This window comes from Pinus tabuliformis, chromosome 3_2, assembly GCF_031772625.1.
Source record: "Pinus tabuliformis cultivar Carrire ecotype Pingquan chromosome 3_2, CPIR1, whole genome shotgun sequence".
In the NCBI taxonomy this organism is placed as follows: Eukaryota; Viridiplantae; Streptophyta; class Pinopsida; order Pinales; family Pinaceae; genus Pinus; species Pinus tabuliformis.
The window spans coordinates 656,965,821-656,984,735 of NC_142302.1; the positions used below are offsets into that span (position 1 = coordinate 656,965,821).

At 37.7% G+C, this 18,915-nt stretch overlaps 1 protein-coding gene across 1 annotated transcript in view; it reads right to left on the reverse strand.

Moving 5' to 3' along the window:
• Positions 1–330: 330 nt before the first annotated feature.
• Positions 331–18,915, reverse strand: part of LOC149182377 (DUF1995 domain protein, putative (DUF1995)) — a 383,913-nt gene continuing 365,328 nt past the window's right edge. Inside the window, exon 9 of the mRNA XM_089418500.1 lies at positions 331–721. Within this exon, the coding sequence (XP_089274626.1) occupies positions 608–721 (114 nt within the window). The 3' untranslated portion in view covers positions 331–607. The remainder of the gene's footprint in view (positions 722–18,915) is intronic.

Sequence of the window (18,915 nt, forward strand, 5' to 3'; positions counted from 1 at the left end):
AAGCTTATTGTCTAATCAAAATATAAACTCCAATATTGTCCTTGTTTTTGATAACTTATACAAATGATCTTCCAAATGGGTGTTTATCGCTATCAATTAATTTTATAGTATAACAATTGCATCACTAACTAGTGGTGTTTGATTCTTTTCCACTTATTTTTTAGTCCATGTGTAATTTTGTTACTAATTTTATATTAATTTTTCTATTCCAAAAGTTAACCTTTTAATTTGTTTATTTGATGAGAAAGAAAAACATGCAATCTAAATTACAAGATATATTAATATATTTTCTATCCATCATTATGCTTTATTCTGTAATAAATTATAATCAAATAACACAAAATAAAAATGTTACCATTATGATTATGTGGGAAAACAAAATAGTGATTATAATTCAGATATACTTTCTATGTTTTCTATCCATCATTATCCTTTAATGTATGCTATAACAAATTATAATTAATAATACAAAATGAAATTTTTAACATTACAATTGTATGAAAAAGAGAAAGCTAACGTGTAGATTATAAACATATATGTTTTCCTGGTATCCCAGGCATATACTTAGAACTTATAAGTCCCATTTTGCCTGTAATAAATAACTGAATTATTTGGTAAGCGACCTCATGAAGCGACCAAAAGAAGCAATAGTACTCATTGTTTCGACAAGGAAAGAAGGCTTTTCCTCCTCATCAACCTTTTTACCTCCGATTAATACCAGCTGCATCAATAAAAAAGTTATATTATAAACAATGTAAATTTGTTGCGCATACAGTGATAATCACCCAAGATATCCCATAAGCATTATTATATATAATGCACAAGAACAATTTGCATCACTCTTTTCCTATCCTCGTCAAAATTTGTTATGAGATATTCCTATTAGGTTAAATTAATAATAATCTATTTAATCACATTTGCAACTCATAAGGAACTTTACTACGTCTCACAAATGTAGTCTGGTAATAAGGTAGTAATAAATTGGAATTCAATACTACAAACAATTTCATGACAGGTTGAACTTTGGTAAACAAAACAGATTCTTTAAATGCCGCAATCATTCTTTGAGATTTCTATGTCTCTATGCCCGTATAAATGGATACTAATCACTTTGTCAAACAAAACAAAGCACACAATTATGAATTCTTTCCGTATCATAACAATAGAGAATCATAAATAAACAAGTAATATTTTAAAAAATTACCCTCTAAGATATGAACTTGACAAAACGCATAGCCTTGGCTGAAGTGTGTTATGATATCTATATGAAAGAACTTGACAAAACACATATCCTTGACTGAAGTTTGTTTTGATCTCTATACAAATGAACTTGACAAAATACATAGAGCCTCGGCCAAATTGTGTTTTCATCTCTACATAAACGAACTTGATAAAACACACAGCCTCGGCAGAAGCGTGTTTTGATCTCTATATTCATTGAAAGTATTAAGTCTTAATTTTGACTTTATCATGAATTTTGAAGCAAAGCTATTTTCATTGTCAAGCCAGTTCAATCCATGAAACAATGAAGTTTCCTTGAAGACTTTTAAGCAAGTCCAACACAAGGAGCTAATTATCTATAAGAAACACTTTCTTTGATCTCCATAATGCATGCCATCCTTTTCCATTTGAGCATGTCAAACCTTTGATGTGCATGAAGGCCATGTATCCTTAAAACACGGTCCATACAAGGGATACTAAACGTATTATCTATGATTGCAATTACTAGTTGAACTTTGCATGACCACTAGGAATTTCATATATCCAAGTATGATCACATGTTTTATTTTATTAATAATGAGCTATGTTTTGCTTCTTTGTTATGTGACATAAAGTACATGATTTGGCTTGACATGGTAAGGCAATTCCAATGCATAAGAATTTTCCATCACTTTTAAAGGGATTCTATATAATAAATAAATTAAAGGGACTCTAAATAAAATTTAGTACCTAAATTTCTCTAGTTGACTAATTTTCCACCTTTTTTCCAAAAGAGATTCATTAATTTCCATTTTATTTAGAAATGATTCACCCAAATTCTTTGGGATAAAATAATTTTACATTGAAAAATCCATAGAAATTTGAAAATTTTAACCAAACATTACTAAAAAATTTTAGTTAGATTCACCAAAAATTCTACATTCTACAATATATATGAATCCTTATAATTTTTGGTGTTCTATGTATCTACAATATTTTATGGCAACTTTGAGCAATTCCTTATGGATAATAAGATATTATTTCAACACTCCAATGTAATATCCACTTACCTATGAAGACCTTTGGAAAGAAAGATACTACTTTCTAGTCAATGTTAATTTTCCACTGTTCTATGTCGTTACAATCACTTTAGCCCAATTATTTTCTTCAATTAGCAATCTCTTTCAAAACAACTTGAACTTCCAATGATCAATGCAATTGTAGACAAAACAATAAATGCAATGTACAGTAGAAAAAAATCAAGAACAATAAGAGACACAAGGATTTGGTCAAAGACCAAGGGAAAAACCCACAATAGGAAAAACCCTTTCAAATTCTTCTTCTTATTAGATTGGCATAAAAATTTTAGCAGAGAGTACAATGATCCAATTCACCAATCAAAAGTCAATGGTCAATAGTTTTGACATTCCAACAACCAATATCCAAAATCCAAGAGATGAATGTGAAAGTCAAATTTGGTCAAATTGTCCAATCTGTAATTTTGGCCAGAGTCAACAACAGTCAAAGATGCCCTAATTAGTCCAAAAATTAGTGGTCAAAATTCTCCAAAAGAGCTCAGTCAACTGCCAAAAAATGCAGCCTAGAAAGATGGTCAAAACAACCCCAAACAACTTGGTCAAACCTAGGCAATGGAGAAAGAAATTCCACAGTCAAAGTCTGTGATCCACTGCAGTCAAAGTGCCCAAAAAACCTTGATCTTCGTGTCAAAGAATTAAGCCTCCAAAAACAGTGCAAAATGCCAAGTCAAATAAAGTCAAACTATGCCCAATCTCTAAAAAGTCAATGTTGGTCAAAGGATGGTCAAGAACAAATTTCGTCCCTCTTGAAATTCTCTCTCTCCTACTCGCACGTGTGAAAAGAAGACCTACAATTTTAGATTGTACAAACCTCCAAGAGAAGAAGATGTGTGAGTGATGTATGTCCAAATAAGAATGACTTGACTTGTATTTATATGTGATCTTGGAGACCCAATTTGACCTTTAGGTTGACCTCTACTTTTGTGCACATGTGGGTTTTCACATTAAAATAATATTTTTCCTTGACCAAATTAAATTCTTCCAAGGGCTAGGAGGGGTCTTTCTTGATGAGGAAGATTGTCTAAAGGAGGGAATTTGTCCTTGAGTTGCCAAATTAACATTCCCTCTCAGCTAGGGAGAAATTTCCAATTGCATCAAATGTCCCATCTTAAATATCTCATCATCATTAAGTCAAATTCCATCTCTACTCATCTTTGTTGAACACTCCCAGGTCTAAAAGAAGAAGAATTTGACATCATAGGGGAGCTCAAGCTACCACCCTCTATCCAAGGACAATAGGCAAGATATAACTTACCATGGAAGGTAAGGATCACCATTATCTTATCATCAAGACAATTGGCAGGATATGACATACCGTGAGGTAAGGATCACAACTATCATTTTGTTCGTCGATCTTCCCAACTTGACCTTCAAGAGTCAGTGGTAGAACGTCTGCATCTTCTCACTTGGGCAGGATACTACTTACCATAAATGGTAAGGATCGCAGGTATCCAAAGTCACCTTTCAACCCATTGGCAAGATGGGGAGGAACAATCCAAACAAGCGCAACTTGTTGGTAGGATGCCAACTAGGGTATACTCTGTCAAGTCTCAAAGATGCCAATAGGCAGGATGCTATTTACCATGTGGTAAAGATCTTAGCTATCCTATTGCCATGCAATAGGAAGGGTACTACTTACGATGAGGTAAGGATCATAGCTATCCTATTGTCCAAAGTTCCCTCAACCACAAGAGCTCTTTGGCTCAATTCCTCACCTTGGGAGCTCAGACAAGGGGGACAACATAGCGTAGTGTCCTCAATCAGTTGGGACCCTTACTCGGGAGGGTCACATCCATTAGTCCAAACTGCTCTCTGAAGACCAAGAACTTCCCTTTCGAAAAAGCTTTGGTGAGTATGTTTGTTATCTACTCATTAGTCTAAATATGATGGAGTCTCACGACTCCTCTCTGCACCATGTCACGAATCTAGTGATACCTAATCTCAATATGCTTGGACTTATCACTAAATATGAGATTCTTTGCCAATCAGATCCCACTCTTGTTATCGCAATATATTACAGTGGTATGAAGGACCTGCTCAAACAACTCTCCAAAGAGCTTCCTCAACCAAACTGCCTCGCAACTATCCATGCTAGCAACAATGTACTCTACCTCGACCGTGCTTAAAGCTACGGACTTATGCTTCTTACTCATCTAAGATATCATCATAGACCCCAAGCTAAAGCATCATCCTGATGTGCTCTTCCTATCAATGAAATTTCTGGCCCAGTCAACCTTATACCAATAGATTAGATGATGGACTCAGTACTTACTTGAATCTTTGAAGTGGACGCTTAAGGCAAACTTCCTCACATCAACCAGAGATATGCGCGGACTAACGCGACCCTTTCGCTTCTCTAACGCGCCTTACAATCTCACTCCTTAAGATGATCTTGGAACAAAACAGTCCTCAGACTGGCGGCCCAGCAGGCTTCAATATTAATTCAAGTGAAATAGTACATACCAAATTAAGCCTCAAGATTAGAGCTGGCTAGTCTCTGGTCTTTGAGAGCTCAGAATACAAACACACACTCACACTCAAACACACGATGCCTAAACTATCTACAACACATATATTTATAAGACTTATGAGAATAATTGAGGGTCCTTGTCTGACATTACTTAGTCATGACGGTGTCTGCTCAATATTCTCTTAGTACAATAATTCAAGATGCATGATAAAAAAGAAGACGCACTAACAAAATCTGCTTGCACTTTAGTCACTATCAAAATCTGCTTCAAAATCCGAATCTGGTGGAGTCCTTTGTCGTTCCCATGAGGATGTTAACTTTGACAGCATTTCTTATGGCTTTTCCCATGAAGACGTAAGCCACGATAGATATTCCTTCTCCCAAGTGGGGTCATTCTGTACTTGAGCATCTTGATACACATCAACAAATACTGTTTCCTTTTCGTCCCATACTTTTGCTTTTCCTTTAGAGTCAGATATCACTATTGAAGATTCTTCTTTCTGAGGTGCATGTGAACTTTGTCCGGTGTCGAATATTGCTTTTGAGGATTGTCCCGTATGAAACTTTATAGAGTCAGATGATTTTCTTAGAATTTTTTGAGGGAAGAGATAATCGTCCTTATTCCACCTGTTCACATAAGCAAATGGATCAATTTCGATGCCAAGAAAAGAATCTTTCTTGCTTTTTCTAAAGTCGGGCAAGGACTGGACTGCCAACTCAACACCATCCAATAATTCCCACTTGAATATTTGAAACATGCTGACACCTTGCTCTATAGCAGCTTCTACCCATAATTTACATTGATGACTGATGTTTCCTTTTTCTTGCCATCCTACTTCGAATATCATAGATGAGCATACTCTGTTTGATAACAGCAGATTAATAAGACATACTACATCTTCAGCCCAACATCCTACAGATACACTAATGGTGATTAGTGCCTTTTGATTAATTATCAGACGCATTACCCCACATCTTCCTTGCATTGGCTCTAAAGTTTTTATTAACGGAACTTTTTCAGGTAATTTCAAGGCATGAAATTCTTGGAGCCAACTAGAAACTTTTTTTATCTCTTCTAGATTTTCTGCCAATGTCGATTCCATTATACTATTTGTTCCATACATTTGTGAAAAAGGATTGGGATTAATAGGGTTCCTGAATTCCATGCTCTGATAATCCCATGGTTCGAAGAAAGTTCTGAGATACTGAAGTGTTCGTTCAATACACTGAGAAGCTCTAACTTGAACTTTCTTCTGACACCTGCCATTTTTTATTTCCCAATCAGCAAAAGGTTGGAACAGTTCATATTGTGGAAAAGAGTCAGTAGCTACAAAATTTTCATCAACTTGTTGCAGGAAAGCTGCATCTAATTCTTCAAACAAATCAGGAATCCGAAGTGACTTCAAAAATCTTTCAACCAATCCATTCATATTGATTTCTTCAAGATCTAGCATTTTTGCAGAAACATAAACTGCAACAGAGAAATCAATCCCACCAATTATTTGATAATAATTCAAAGTCTTTAAAACTTTGATCATTTCTTCTGTATAGTGACTACTCCATGTGTCATCAAGCAGTTTGAAATAAACTTTCACTTTCAAGTTTGGCAGAGGATAAACCTTTACCAATTCTTCATCAAGATTTAGAAAAACACCAACATTCTTATGTTGCCAAGCTTGGCATCTTTGAATCCATTGATTTCTTCTCAATCGTAAGCCAACCAATTTTTTAATTTCTTGAGCAACATCTTCTAACAGAAATTCTAAAATTCTGAACCTTTGGACAAATGTTTCAAAATTGTCATCAGCAGGGTTTTTGCCCGAAAGCTTGAATATTTCATTCCTGTGTACATGAACCTTGTTCATTTCCCTGGTCAAAGCATCTGCCAAAAAATTAGAATTTCCCGGAATCCATTCAACGTCAAACTCATACATTTGGAACCACATTTGCCATGCCAACAATCTTCCACGAGCTAACTGTTTCGAGATCTTTGCATTTAAAAAATATTTAAAGTTCATGGAATCTATTCTAATTAAAAACTTTGCTGGAGCAAGATAAATTTCAAACTTCTGGATTCCATTGAAGATGGCAAGAGTTTCCTTTTCAGCAGGAAAATAATTCTTTTGATGTTTTAAAAATTCTCCCGAAGCATAAGCACAAAGAACTTCCTCTGTTTTTTCTTCTTCTCCCCTTCGTTCAAAAAGTGCGGCTGCCCAAAAATTATCTGAAGCATCTGTCTGCAAAATCAAAAAACCATTACCTGGCGGTTTCAGGGCTGGGAGATGCTGGCATTCTGCCTTTAATAGCTGGACTGCTTTAGTTGCTTCAAGTGACCATCCAGAATGTAGATGCTAACGAATAGGAGCAATTTTTTCAGAAAGATTAGGAATATATTTATGTACATAATTTAAAATTCCTAAAAATCTTTGAATCATCTTTACAGCTGTCAACTGATCAGGAAATTCAGAAAGTTTTGTCAAAACATGTGGCTGCATCTGAATTTGACCATGACCAACATGAATTCCAAGAAAATCAATGCTGTCTTGAAAAAGAAGCATTTTCTTCTCGGATAACACAAGACCATGTGTTTTTGCTTCTTCAAGAAACACTTGTAGATGCTTCAAATGTGTTTCTAAATCTGGACTATGTACAAGAATGTCATCTATATACACAACAATAAAATCATGTTCACTGAAGATATGGTCCATTCTTCTCTGGAAGAAAGCAGGAGCGTTCTTCAAACCGAATGGAACAACTCTCCATTGAAAGAAACCAACAGGACATGTGAAAGCAGTTTTATGACGATCTTCTTCAGCAATCTGAATCTGATAATATCCCAATTTCATACAAACTTGCTTAAAATCTTACTACCCTGGATTTTCTGCATTATTATCTCTTGGCAGGGCATAGGATAATTAAAACTTTTAGTGATGGCGTTCAATGGTTTATAATTAATTACCATCCTATCCTTCCCTCGGACTACTTCAGAATGATTTCTAACAAGGAATGCAGAACAGGAGTAATGAGATCCACTTCTTTCAATAAGCTGAAGATCTAACAGTTCTTCAATCTGCTTTCTCATTTCCTTTTCTTCAGCTGGGGTGCAGGGAATCAACTTACCAGTTACCCCATTATCATGCAGAGTGATAATCTCTTGTTTGGGACTGTCAACTGTCCAGAAAGCTTGAGGATTATTGGAACAACATTTTAGCAATTATTCATATATGCATACTTGTTCCGGAGACCAATCAGGATTTCTGTTGGCCTTCTGAGTAGGTTGAGATTTAGTCTCATAAATTTGCAAAACCTCTTTCCAATCATGAGACTCATTCTTTGCTTTCTTTATACCTACCTTCTTTTGACTCTGCTCTCTTCTTGCTTCAGAATTTGCTAAAGTTAGCCTTGGGACTGCAACTGCTTTCTTTTTTATATTGCAAATGATTTTATCTTCACTGATTGTTACAGGCAAGACTGAATTGATAAATGGCATCCCTAAAAACAAACTTGCAGAGGCATCATAATGTTGAATTGCAGAGATTTTTACAATACTTCCCCCAACTTTTAAAGAGATATTATCAACATAGTGAGTGAGGTTTACCGAACCTCCAATGGTTTCGGACACCAAAATATGCTGTAAAGGTTTCCATAATCCTTTAAAAAGAGATGGACGAGCAAGATTATTGGAACCACCCGTGTCAATAAAAGCATCAACCAAAACCCACTCACCCTTTACTTGAACTTCGACAGGAATATAAAGAAGATTATTGGACTTGACAATCTTTTTCAGAAATGCATTTTCATCAGCAAGAGTAGAGTTATTTACAGGCAGTGATGAGGAAGATGACGCAACTGTTTTGGGATATGGACAGAAAGAATTCACCATGGGTTGTGGAGACAATGAATTTAAAATGGGGGTGAAATTCTTAGAGTCTATTGAGCTAACAGTTTCAACTGAAGAGTCATCTGAGTATTCTTCTGTATAATCATCTGATTCATATTCATCACTATAGTGAAGCTCTTGTTCACTTGGCTCACTTTCCCATTCACCATAACATATGTTCATTTTTTGACTTACTTCAACAACTGACTCATTATCTGACACAGAAGCATCTGTTAAAATATATACATCAGATACCTCATCTTGTGAGTCTACGACTGACCAATTATCTACAAAATCATCAAACTCAAAACATGCTTTCAGCTTGGAAGAGGAACTCTTAGGACATTTACGAGCGAAATGAACTTCTTGCTTACAGATAAAGCAAGCATTGTCTCTTTTGGGTTGTTTCCTCTTTTTGATATATTTGAATTTTCTGAATGGTCGCTTTGGGTTTGCAACTCGCTTTGGTCTGTATTTTCCATATCTTTTGGATCTTCTTTTCTTGAAGGGAGTCCATGGTAATACAGAACAACATACATTCAGATTTGGAGAAACATTCTGAACCTGTTTTTGCCAACATAGATATTTTACTTTTTCCTAACACCTGAATAAAAGATCTATCCAATATGTTTGATCTATCTTTTTGCTCTGGACTTCAAGATCTTTCATTATCATATCTCCTAAATTTCCTGGCAACTTAGACAAGAATGAAATCTTCTGAGTAGAATCATTGGTTAGATTGGCTTTGTAGACTTTAGACATGTAATCATAACCAAACTGATCTAAGTTTTTCAAATCTTTGAGTTCCATTCTGGTCAAATTTGTGATAAGTTGCTTTTTCTCATCTACAGGCTCAGGGACAAATTGCGTAAGCAAAAGAACTTCTAAAGTGGCTAGACCTGAAGCTGCAACATTTCTCCTTTCATCATCTGTTCCACCCATCCACCAATCATATACAATACCCGCCATGCGTTTCTCTGCTAACAAGAAGATTGAATAGTTATCCAACTTTGAGACTACTTGCATCTGGTATATACAAATACAACAATCTATGTTCAAAATGGGGTTCCTCATCAAGCTTTGGATAACAAGACTCTTGAAGAATTATTCACAAGTGTGAAGCCCAATATTGGACATCTAAGGATATTTGGTTGTCTTGTATACTTTCATGTGTCGAAGGATAAGAGGAACAATCTTGAAGCCATTAGAAAGAAAAATATGTTTGATGGATACTATGAAAGTTCTAAAGCATTTAGAAGATATATATATATATATGGTCAAAGGACGATCGAGTTTAGAAGGGATGTAACTTTCGATGAAGATGCTTCCCTTGGAAAAGAAAGGGACCTTCCTCCTCCTCCTGGGAAGAAAGATGATTATATGGACTTACTAGAAGGTCCTTTTGTGCTCGAACCGGGGAAGGATGTTGATGATGATCCCATGGAGCCTGTGGACCCCTTGGATCCTCCTCCATGTAGCCCCCCTACTAGGAAAAGACCATTGTGGCTTCGCGATACATTACAGGATGCTGAGAGACATGTTCCTACCAAAGGAACCATTAGAGAAAGAAAGAATACATGCCAATACTAGGGATGCGTTGTAGCTATGAGCTCTATCATCTAAGTTGAGCCGCCCACCATTGAAGAAGCTGTGAAAGAACAAGTTTGGAAGGATGCCATGGCTGAAGAATATGAATCAATTATGAAGAATGATGTATGGGATGTCGTTTTGAGACCTAAAAGAAAATCTGTTGTTACTTCAAAATGGCTATACAAGATCAAGCCTGGAGCTGATGGAAGCATTTAGAACTATAAGACAAGGTTCATGGCTCGAGGTTTCTGCCATAAAGAGGGAGAAGACTATGATGATATATTTTCTCTCATTGCCCGCTACACTACCATTAGATCAAGTGTTTCCCTTGTTGCTAGTCGAGGATGGACTCTTCACCAGATGGATGTAAAGATGACATTTCTTCATGGCATGCTACAGGAAGAAGTATATGTTGAGCAGCCTCAAGGATTTGAAGTGAAGGATAGGAAAAATCATGTTTTCAGGTTGTAAAAAGCATTATATGATTTGAAGCAAGCCCCCAAAGCCTGGTATGTCGGCATTGACAGTTACCTAGTGAAGCTTGGATTCATAAGAAGTAGTGTTGACCCGAACCTCTACTTCAAAGTGGTCCGAGGTATGCCTTTGATTTTGGTTTTATATGTTGATGATCTATTCTTGAAAGGTAGTGAGCTTGTGATGCTTGAGTGCAATAGGAAGTTGGCCTCCGAGTTCGAGATGAAAGATCTTTGTTTGATGCATTACTTCCTGGGATTAGAGGTGTGGCAAAGACGTAGTGAGATTTTCCTTTCTTAAGGAAAATATGTTGTGAAGCTACTGGAAAGATTTGGAATGGTAGAATGCAAGTCCCTAGCCACACTGTTGGAGATGAACTTCGAGAAGTTGTGTGGAGATGTTATTGGACCTGACTTAGCAAACCCCTCTGAGTACCAACAGTTGAATGGGGCATTGATGTTCCTTGTGAACACCTGTCCAGACATATGCCTTCCAATGAACACTTTGAGTCAATTCATGACTGAGCCCCTTCATGCACATTGGGTTGTTGCCAAACATGTATTGAGATATTTGCACGTAGGTCTAGCACCATTGTTTCGTCATGGTATAAATACCCCTTGCATTGCTGAACTGTTCGACACTCGTCATCAATCCTATGATAATGCTAGGATTGGAACCATAATGGGAAATCTGTCCACAGGATGTCAATATGGGACGATATATCCTGATTATTCTATTAGTTTAAATGATGCTCATTTAAAAGATTGTTGGAAACTGTTGACTGGGGTTCAAGGTCTAAAATGCTACTACTTTGTTTCCATCCTATTACAGAAAGATATTCGCTTTCTTCTGCCATAGTTAGACCTTGAACCCCAGTCAACAGTTTCCAACAATCTTTTAAATGAGCATCATTTAAACTAATAGAATAATCGGGATATATCGTCCCATATTGACATCCTGTGGACAGATTTCCCATTATGGTTCCAATCCTAGCATTATCATAGGATTGATGACGAGTGTCGAACAGTTCAGCAATGCAAGGGGTATTTATACCATGACGAAACAATGGTGCTAGACCTACGTGCAAATATCTCAATACATGTTTGGCAACAACCCAATGTGCATGAAGGGGCTCAGTCATGAATTGACTCAAAGTGTTCATTGGAAGGCATATGTCTGGACAGGTGTTCACAAGGAACATCAATGCCCCAATCAACTGTTGGTACTCAGAGGGGTTTGCTAAGTCAGGTCCAACAACATCTCCACACAACTTCTCGAAGTTCATCTCCAATAGTGTGGCTAGGGACTTGCATTCTACCATTCCAAATCTTTCCAGTAGCTTCACAACATATTTTCCTTAAGAAAGGAAAATCTCACTACGTCTTTGCCACACCTCTAATCCCAGGAAGTAATGCATCAAACAAAGATCTTTCATCTCGAACTCGGAGGCCAACTTCCTATTGCACTCAAGCATCACAAGCTCACTACCTTTCAAGAATAGATCATCAACATATAAAACCAAAATCAAAGGCATACCTCGGACCACTTTGAAGTAGAGGTTCGGGTCAACACTACTTCTTATGAATCCAAGCTTCACTAGGTAACTGTCAATGCCGACATACCAGGCTTTGGGGGCTTGCTTCAAATCATATAATGCTTTTTACAACCTGAAAACATGATTTTTCCTATCCTTCACTTCAAATCCTTGAGGCTGCTCAACATATACTTCTTCTTGTAGCATGGCATGAAGAAATGTCATCTTTACATCCATCTGGTGAAGAGTCCATCCTCGACTAGCAACAAGGGAAACACTTGATAATGGTAGGGTAGCGGGCAATGAGAGAATATATATCATCATAGTCTTCTCCCTCTTTATGGCAGAAACCTCGAGCCATGAACCTTGTCTTATAGTTCTAAATGCTTCCATCAGCTCCATGCTTGATCTTGTATAGCCATTTTGAAGTTACAACAGATTTTCTTTTAGGTCTCAAAACGACATCCCATACATCATTCTTCATAATTGATTCATATTCTTCAGCCATGGCATCCTTCCAAACTTGTTCTTTCACAGCTTCTTCAATGGTGGGCGGCTCAACTTAGATGATAGAGCTCATAGCTACAACGCATCCCTAGTATTGGCATGTATTCTTTCTTTCTCTAATGGTTCCTTTGGTAGGAACATGTCTCTCAGCATCCTGTAATGTATCACGAAGCCACAATGGTCTTTTCCTAGTAGGGGGACTACATGGAGGAGGATCCAAGGGGTCCACAGGCTCCATGGGATCATCATCAACATCCTTCCCCGGTTCGAGCACAAAAGGACCTTCTAGTAAGTCCATATAATCATCTTTCTTCTCAGGAGGAGGAGGAAGGTCCCTTTCTTTTCCAAGGGAAGCATCTTCATCGAAAGTTACATCCCTTCTAAACTCGATCTTCCTTTGACCATATATATATATATATATATATATATATATATATCTTCTAAATGCTTTAGAACTTTCATAGTATCCATCAAACATATTTTTGTTTCTAATGGCTTCAAGATTGTTCCTCTTATCCTTCGACACATGAAAGTATACAAGACAACCAAATATCCTGAGATGTCCAATATTGGGCTTCACACCTGTGAATAATTCTTCAAGAGTCTTGTTATCCAAAGCTTGATGAGGAACCCCATTTTGAACATAGATTGCTGTATTTGTACTTCCATGATGGAACTGTTCTTTCTTTCAACCACACCATTGTGCTTGGGATTATAAGATACAATAGTTTCCTTTTTTATTCCAACCTCCTTGCAAAAGTCAACGAACTCGTTTAAAATATATTCTCCGCAATTGTCAAACCTAAAGATTTTCATCTTCTTCCTTGTTTGATTTTCTATCAATGCCTTGAAGTCCTTAAACATATCAAAAGCCACATCCTTATGCTTCAAGTAGTATATCCATCTCTTCCCAGAGAAGTCATCAATACAGATTATATAGTAGAGATGGCCACCAATAGAATGTAATGGCATGGGTCCACATAGGTTAGAGTGGATAAGTTGAAGAATATCACTTGTCTTGTTCTTGTTGGAGGGGAATGGGCGCCTTCTCTTCTTTCCACTGGCACATCCCAGATATGCTCCATCATGACTAGCTTGAACATCAAGCATCCCAAAGACTAACTTTTTCAATTTTGATAGGGCTTCATAATGTAGATGTGTCAACCCTCGGTGCCATAGCTCTCTATATAGTCCTTCAATTCTAGATCCCAAGGTAAAAAGGCATCTCTCATGTGAGATTCCATAGGCCAAATGAGGACTTTTCCTCTTATGAAGGCTACTCTCATTCCTTTGTCTTCCAAGGCAAATATAGATGCCAAGTTCTTCTTTAGTCTCGAAACATACATCACATCATGAAGAAGAACGGATTCACCAGAGTCCTAATGAAATTTGACGGAACCAAAACCCTTTATAGGATGAGTAGTGTTGTCTCCAAGAATGATTTTCAAATGTCTCCCTCTCAACCAAGTTTGAGAGGACTTCCCAGTATCCAGAGAAATGTCTAGAAGCTCCACTATCTACCAACTAACTATCATACGAATCTGGAGGGAAGAACTAGAAAGAACAGAAATAAGAATGTATTCAAATTGACTAGAAACAACATTATTTCCATACCTAGAGGTTCTTGATTTTGAGGGTGATTGTCTTCTTCACGATCATCAAGAGCATCTCTTCTTCTTTTATCATCCCTTATTCTTCTATCATCTCCTCTTCTTTGATCATCGCCTCTTCTTCTATCATTGAACCTGTGGAGCATTTCTCTTTTCCGGGCATTCTCGGGCATAGTGGCCATGCTTGTGGTAGTTGTAGTACTCAACTTTTGATAATTCCCTTTTGAATCTTCTATTGGAGTCCCTGGAATATGGGGGGCGTCTTTTTAGATGGTCTCCTTCTTCTTTTCTTCCTTTTGTCTTGGGCAACAAATGCAGAGGGTTCTCCTTCGTGCTTTTTAATTCTTCCTCTCGCAATCATCCTAGTCTCCTCTTGAGTTCATTTACCAACAAGCTCATCAAATGATGGGAGTACATTATTATTGCTTATAGTAGTAATGAAGGTTTCCCAAATAGGAGGAAGACCTTGAAGAGTCACCATCACTAGCTCTCTGTCAGATATAGGCTCTCCTGTAGTCTGCAATTGATCCCTTAGGCAAGATATCCTCATGACATAAGATTGGACAAATTCACCTTTGTTCATGTTCATATCCTTGAGTTGATTTTTCAAGGAAAGGATATGATTCAAGTTGTTGACCTCATACATCACAACCAACTTGTCATAGATGACCTTAGACTTCTTCAAGCTTCCAACATAAACAAGTAAATGATCTTGCAAACCATCAATGAGATTTTTCTTGGCTTTGAGCTCACCTTTCTTATACTTGGATTTGGTAGCAATAGGAGCATTTTTCGGAGGTACAAGAACTTTTCCTTCCACATATTCCAAGACATCATTTTCATCTAATATCACTTCTAACCTGCTCTTCCAAGCAACGAAGTTTGATGGGTCACCCATCTTCTCAAAGTCCTTGAAGTAAGAGGTAGGCATCTTGACCAAGTCAAATATGTTCCTTCAACTTCTTCCAAAGATGTTTGCTCTTTTCTCTTGTCTCATTGGGCTTGTCTTTACATTGGCTTTGATACCATGTTAATTTTCCACTGTTCTATGCTATTACAATCACTTTAGCTGAATTCTTTTCTTCAATTAACAATCTCTTTCAAAACAGTTTAAACTTCCAATAATCAATAACAATTGTAGATAGAATAGTAATTACAATGTACAGTAGAAGACAATCAAGAGCAATAAGAAACACAAGGATTTGGTCAAAGAACAGGGAAAAACCCATAACAGGGAAAGCCCTTTCAAATTATTTTTATTAGATTGTCATAAAATGTTCAACAAAGAGAGTACAATGATCCAATTCAACAATCAAGAGTCAAAGGTCAACAACTTTGACTTTTCAACAACCAATATCCAAAATCCAAGAGATGAGCCTAAAAGTCAAATCTGGCCAAACTATCCAGTCTGAATTCTAGTCAAATTCAACAATAGTTAAAGATTCCTTAACCAATCCAAAATTCAGCAGCCAAACTTCTACAAAAGAGCTCAATCAACTATCAAAATTTCGGACTAGAAGGTTGGTCAAAATGAGGTCAAATGATCTGGATCTTGGGGGATAAGATCCAAGAGACAAGAATGCTGAGAGAGGAGGAGAGAATACATATATCTGACATGAAACTAATCACAAGAACATCTATGAAAATACAAGAACTGAAATACATCACAAAAGTATGAAGAGAGAGAGAGAGAGATAGAATTGGAGAAGAACAAGAATTCCATTAAGAAGAACCATTACATGCAATGAGGCCAATTTTGGGACCTCTCCTTCTCAACCTTCACTCTCTTCCTATTGTCTTCTTATAAGATGTCATGTTAACAAATTCAACTTTGGTTAGGGTTGAACCCATCAATTACATGTCGATTAAGTTCCCTTTTACATAAAAATATGGCATTATGACTAATACATCTAAACTTAGGTTATAATCCCCATTAAGATTCCCCAAGATCCGAATCATCAAAACAGTCCCAAACAACTTGGTCAAACCTAGTCAACAGAGAAAGTCAACTATCAAATTTGTAGTGAACCACAGTCAAAGTGCCAAAAAAACTTCGATCTTTGTGCCAAAGAATTAGTCCACCAAAAATAGTCCAAAATGCCAAGTCAAACCAAGTCAAACTATGCCCAATCTCCAAACATTCTAATGCTGGTCAAGAACAGATTTCAGCCCTCTTGAAATTCTCTCTCCTACTCACATGTGTGAAAATAAGACCTGGAATTTCATATTGTACGAACCTCCAAGAGAAGAAGATGTGAGTAATGTATGTCCAAATAAGAATGACTTGACATGTATTTATATGTGATCTTGGAGACCTAATTTGACCTTTAGGCCAACCTGTACTTTTGTGCACATTGTGAAAATTCCAATATGGAATCCTATTGCAGCAACTGGTATTATTTCTCCTAACTGATAAATTAATTATTCAGTGTTGCTACGGCAACATCGAAATAAACACACTGCAACCTTCACAAATAAAACTACAAAAAATAAATAGGGTTGGAAACTGAGAAATGCTAGTAGACACAAAATATGAGAATTATTTTTGGACAAATGTCCCTGGAAAAACCCAACTTGGGAAAACTAGTGCAACAATGAGGGTTTTTATTATTATGCAGCAGTGAAAATATGAGTACAATCTAGATGCCTGAAACTGGCAATCCACAACAAGAAAATCTGGGCAAAATTATTGAAGGGAATTACCCTTCCTCCACAAGCAATCCCAACACAACTTGCCTACAGAGAACTCGGCCTCCTAAAGCCTCTGTGTCAGCCTTTGCGCTGCATTGCGCAGTCTCTATGACGTCAAGCCTCTGACTGGTCTCTAATGAAGTCATTCTGCCTTTTTCTGCTGAGGAAATTGTCTCTCCGACCCTCTGGAACCTGTTCCCGGCCACTGGAACTGAGAACAAATTTTCTCCCCAACAAATCAAACTGCCCTCTCTAAAGCAACTATGCAGTCCTCTACACTGCCTCATTGGGAAAACTTGGTCCTCTTGCTACCGCCTCTCCACATCTAGAAAAACTTCCTTCCGATCACTGTCCCTACCCCTCACTCACTACTTCGATCTCTAGCTCTCTTCGACAACTGACTGTTGCTACTTAGAAAATCAATCTGCCAAGGAAATTGAACTACGCAAGTGTCTTCTCCATCACCACATCGATCTCTTCTTATAATCCACTGTTGGAGCACCAACGACCAAGATTAAAACTTAATCAATGGCTAGGATCATTTCTAGATCAATCCGTGTGAGTTTTTAGATGATTCTCACCTTATCTCAATTAATACTGATTAATTAACCATATTATTCCCTAAGTTTAGACTTAGGAAATATTTAGAAAATGGTTAATAATATAATTGAGACACTTCTAGGCCGAATTTCCAGAAACGATTTATGGGTTTTGGAGATCACATGTATTCTAGCCTCTCCACCAAATTTCATGGCTAGAACACATCTAACGCTGCAAAAAACTAACACTTCGTCTTAGCAAGGAATGTGTCGTAGTGCTCCACACCCCGCCACAACACTCTGTCTCTGTATCATCTCCTGTCACACTGTTGCTGCCCACCAACCACTATGCAACTCTAATATACGGTGCATCTGTGTTGCTGCTAACACTGCCATACTACTATCAACATTGCATCTGCACTGCAACTCCCTCTCATCTATTGTTGTTGCAACTGCAACATCTGCAACTAAAAAAACATCCAAAAAACTGAATCAACTATGTTCAGTATGATGCATATGTCTCCCAAGTCTCTAACTGCTACTAGTCTCTGCACTGTCTCTAAAGAATCTGCGTTGCTGCTGACTCTACACTTGTGCAATCTACATCGTTGCCAACAATGCACTATGCTCCTCAACATTTGATTGCTACTAGTCTCTGCAACTGCCACTCGGTCTCTGACTGCATCAACTGCCACTAATCCATCCTTCTACTGAATACTGTGGGCCCCTGTAGCAAGGTACTGATCCATGAGATGGACACCTCAAGGACCCTACCCAATTTTTGTAGTTCTTTGGGACCACATTACCAAATCTCCCCACCTCACTCCTGGAGGTATATCTGCGAACATCGCGAAGTCTTCCTCCAACCTGGAGGACAACTTGTCGATCTCTGTTGAAGCTGCTCGCTGGTCCTGCTTCTCCTTCTTGTCCTAAGAGGACACTAGGTACTGTAGTGACCGAGCACACCACACCTAAAACACTTGACCTTTGACATGTCCTTCCTCTTCTTCCTCTGCTCCCCCTGCCTCTGACTGGGGCCCTTTGATGCAAGGGCCACATTCTCCTCCTTCTTCACCACCTTCTATCCGCTACTACTACTGCCACTGATGGAACTCTTTAACAGAGCTCGTCTCAACTCCTCTAGCTACAAATCAACCCACATCCTGGCCCACTCTGGTAGCCTATCTCTGCCCAATATGCTTTGGACAAAGACTTGCCAACCCTTTGAGACACTGTTGCAATCGCACTAGCTCCGTGGGTTGAGGTGCTACCCCAACAATTGACAGCTGGTCTTAGACCTCCTAAATCTTGGTAAGGAAGGGA